This window comes from Colobus angolensis, unplaced genomic scaffold (assembly GCF_000951035.1).
Source record: "Colobus angolensis palliatus isolate OR3802 unplaced genomic scaffold, Cang.pa_1.0 Scaffold692, whole genome shotgun sequence".
NCBI classification, from domain to species: domain Eukaryota; kingdom Metazoa; phylum Chordata; class Mammalia; order Primates; family Cercopithecidae; genus Colobus; species Colobus angolensis.
This window is the reverse complement of record NW_012120621.1, coordinates 113,188-117,531: the sequence shown is the minus strand read 5'-3', so window position 1 is coordinate 117,531 and position 4,344 is coordinate 113,188. Positions and strand designations below refer to the sequence as shown.

Below are 4,344 nucleotides of genomic sequence, written 5' to 3'. Positions count from 1 at the left end.
TCAGCCTCCTGAGTAGCTGGGATTACAGGTGTGCACCGCCACACCTGCCTAATTTTTGTATTCTTTGTAGAGATGGGGTTTTGTCATGTTGGCCAGGCTGGTCTCAAACTCCTGGACTCAAGCAATCCACCTGCCTCAGCCTCCCAAAGTGCTGGGACTACAGACATGAGCCACTATGCCCAGCCTCTAGCTATATTTTTAGAAAGCTAAACATTTGAGAGACTATATGTGAAATAGAACAGTATTTCCTGTTTGCTAACGAAGGAACATTAAACAATGTAATTATTAAAAATACAGTGACGACCAAGTGCAGTGGCTCATGCCTGTAATCCCAGCACTTTGGGAACCGAGGCAGGTGGATCACCTGAGGTCAGGAGTTTGAGACCAGCCTGGCCAACATGGTAAAACCCCATATCTATTGAAAATACAAAAATTAGCCAGGTATGGTGGCAGGTGCCTGTAGTTCCAGCTACTCAGGAGTCTGAGGCAGGAGAATCACTTGAACCTGGGACACAGATTCCAGTGAGCCAAGATCATGCCACTGCAGTCCAGCCTGGGCGACAGAGTAAGACTCCATCTAAAAATAAATAAAAAAAATACATTGAGAAAAGGAATCAAGCAAAGTAGAATATATATTAATAATAATACATGGAAAAGATGTAAATATCAATTCTACTGAAGTACCAATGTCTTAATATGAATCATTTTTTACCTTTCTTTAATGAATGTAATGCTGAGGTGAAGAAGGTCAAATAACCAGGAGGCTGGGGTGAGCCACTGAACTCAAAGTACCCAAGTACTCCAGGCTGCAGGAAAAAGAGCAGAATTAGGTAAGTGAGGCACCGTCAGCCACAGTGTAATGGAGGATATTTTAAAGCAAGAAAGACATATTATAATTTGACAATTAATGCATCTTGTTGCATTTCCTTTTTTCAAAAAGCCTAAGCACATGAGAAAAATTTCAGGTTGGGGTTGAACATCCCCTCCATTTAAACAACAAACAGGGTAAGGGATGGAGTTGCAGCAGCTTTGACAGGATTGCACAGTGGTCATTCAGGGGCATTCCAAGCTGAAACTTCCTTCTGTCCCCACGAGTAGGTCTTTCCACACCCTGATGACAGTACAATTCTCCCAGACTCAAAACTTCATCAGTAAGTTATATCCTCAATCGCTTTTAACAACTCCAGACAAGCAGTGGCAATAATTTTCTTTTAACCTTTCTTAAGATTCTTTTTGAATTGCTTTCTCTCATTGACTCCAAACATACCTTCACACTTTGCTGGAAATCAGGGTTAATCTTCACCTGTAATCAAGCCCTTTCAATGGGAAACAAACCATAGAACCCCCCTTCAAAACCCAGCATTCCACAGTGGCAACTCTCCTTTCCCTCAGGTCTGCAGAGGACCCGCCTCCAGCCCTCTGGGCTCCTCCACCCTACATACTCATTTCCACCTGCTCATTCCACCTCTCTAAGATGGACGTAGAAGTCCCCTTCATTCTGCCAAACCAATTAACTGTCCCCTACCAGATACGTTCTGCCTTCCTGTTTACAATCACTTCTTCCTTCTTTGAAGGCCCTATGGCACTCATTCAGTCAGGTTTTGTTCTGTAATAATCGTATCTGCCTTAAAAGTCAAACTGTGAGATCCCTGAGGAAAGAGTGCTGGACTTGGAGTCAGAAGACCTAAGCTCAAGACTGAGATCTAGTGGCTGAAAGAAGAGCCTTGGGAGAACCCTTCAATATGAACTCTCAGTTGCCTGATGTGGAAATAGGAACAATTCTTCACAGGGTTAGGCAAAGAGCAAGCCTGATGAACCATAAAGCACTAGGCAAATGAAAAGAATCCTTTTAAGCCCAAAAGCACTTGTCACCACACTCTATATTAGCAAGTCATTGCAGAAGCAAACTTGATCACTGAAACAAAATTGTATCCAAAACTTAGGGTAGAAATTTAATCTGTTGGTAAAATTTAAAATCAGTATGTTATATAAAAGAGGAAACTTCTGGCCGGGAGTGGTGGCTCATGCCTATAATCCCAGCACTCTGGGAGGCCAAGGCAGGGGGATCACCTGAGGTCGGGAGTTCGAGACCAGCCTGACCAACATGGAGAAACCCTGTCTCTATTAAAAATACAAAATTAGCTGGGCGTGGTGGCACATGCCTGTAATCCCAGCAATTAGGGAGGCTGAGGCAGGAAAATCTCTTGAACCTGGGAGGTGGAGGTTGCGGCGGTGAGCCAAGATTGCACCATTGCACTGCAGCCTGGGCAGCAAGAGTGAAACTCTGTCTCAAAAAAAAAAAAAAAAAGAGGAAACTTCTGATCTGTAGTGGAATATATTATCTTTCCAATCTAAACCACTTGCTTATTCTAAGATTCAACTGTAAATGAATCAACTGGTTTTCATTCTGACAGAAACTTAACATCTAGGCTGGGTGCAGTGGCTCATACTTGTAATCCCAGCACTTTGGGAGACCTAGGCGGGAGGATCATTTGAGGTCAGGAGTTCGAGACCAGCCTGGTCAACATGGTGAAACCCTGTCTCTATTAAAAAATACAAAAATTAGCCAGGTGTGGTGGTACATGCCTGTAGTCCCAAATACTAGGGAAGCTGAGGCAAGAGAATCCCTTGAACCCTGGGGGCGGAGGTTGCAGTGAGCTGAGATCATGCCCCTGCACTCCGGCCAGTGGGGGACAGAGCAAGACTCCATCTCAAAAAAAAAAAAAAAGAAACAGAGTCTCACTCCATCGCCCAGGCTCACACCTGTAATCCCAGCACTTTGGGAGGCTGAGGCAGGAGGATCACTTGAGGTCAGTTCAAGACCAGCCTGGCCGACATGGTGGAACCCCATCTCTATTGAAAATACAAAAATTATCCAGGCGTGGTGGTGCATGCCTGTAATCCCAGCTACTTGAGAGGCTGAGGCACGAGAATTGCTTGAATCAGGGAGGTGGAGGTTGCAGTGAGCCAAGATCGTGCCACTGCATTCCAGCCTGGGCAACAAAGAAAGACTCTGTCTCAAACAAACAAACAAACACAAAACTATGAACTAACAGAAACAGTGCGCAACATTCACAGTAGAATTTTACAAACAATATGACAATGTCGGGTACCAGCATTCTACAATTCTGTCAAAATGCTCAAGTTTTCTGTCATCTGGCAATTTTACTTAACTCTCTTCTTCCCCCTAAAAGGTTCCCGAGTCTTTCCCCATCCCATTTAAATTTAAAACAATTTTGTTACCAAGCTGTTAGGAATAAACGAATAAATGTATGCTAAATAAGTGTTCTTAAATGGATACGGAAATTCACAAAAAGATTCTTAAAATATTTGCCTGCAGCTAGAAGATAAGAGTTTGAAATAATAATACTGTTAGCATTTGGTGAGTAAATTATAAGGTACAAGTCAAACGAATCTGTCAAGTGCTTTAAAAAATAAAAGAGGCCAGCAGCGCTGGCTCATGCCTGTAATCCCTTCAGATTACTTGAGGCCAGGAGTTTGAGGCCACCCTGGCCAGCATGGTGAAACCCCGCTCTACTAAAAATACAAAAATTAGCCAAGCATGATGATGGGTGCCTGTAGTCGCAGCTACTTTTGAGGCTGAGGCAGAAGAATTGCTTGAACCTGGGGGGTGGAGGTTGCAGTGAGCAGAGATCACACCACTGCACTCCAGACTGTGGAATAGAGCGAGACTCTGTCTCAAAAAACCAAATAAATAAGAAAGCAAGCACTACTGATGTAGAAGCTACCAATACCTAACACAATGATGTCCAAACAATACTGAAATTAAAGGACCCAGAAAATTAGTCACTGAAAATTAAATTACCATTGCTCAGTCCTATTCCCTTTCCAATCAACTTAATGTCCACTGAAATAAAAATGACACTGGCCAGGTGTGGTGGTTTATGTCTGTAATCCCAGGACTTTTGGGGGCTGAGATGGGAGGATCACCTGACCTCAGGAGTTCAAGACCACCCTGGGCAATGTGGCAAGATCTCATCTCTACAAAGTAAAAATAAAAATGACACTGGTTCTGTTAGAATACATTGTTCACAGTAATTGACTTCATTTTCCTCCCTGTATTTAAATTGGCAGGAAGAACATTCGAGGAAGAGGGATTCCACAACTGGAGTAATTGAAGTAAGCAGAGTTTCTTTTTTCTTTTTTTGAGACAGAGTCTTTCTCTGTTGCCAAGGCTGGAATGCAGTGGCACGATCTTGGCTCACTGCAGTCTCTGCCTCCCAGGTTAAAGAAATTCTCCTGCCTCAGCCTCCCAAGTAGCTGGGATTACAGGCGCCCGCCACCATGCCCGGCTAATTTTTTGTATTTTTTTTTTTTTTTTTT

General features: G+C 43.3%; 1 protein-coding gene across 1 annotated transcript in view; it reads right to left on the bottom strand.

Moving 5' to 3' along the window:
* TXNDC11 (thioredoxin domain containing 11) overlaps positions 1-4,344 on the bottom strand; it is a 59,463-nt gene that overhangs the window by 41,837 nt on the left and 13,282 nt on the right. Inside the window, exon 4 of the mRNA XM_011926553.1 lies at positions 713-806. Within this exon, the coding sequence (XP_011781943.1) occupies positions 713-806 (94 nt within the window). The remainder of the gene's footprint in view (positions 1-712; positions 807-4,344) is intronic.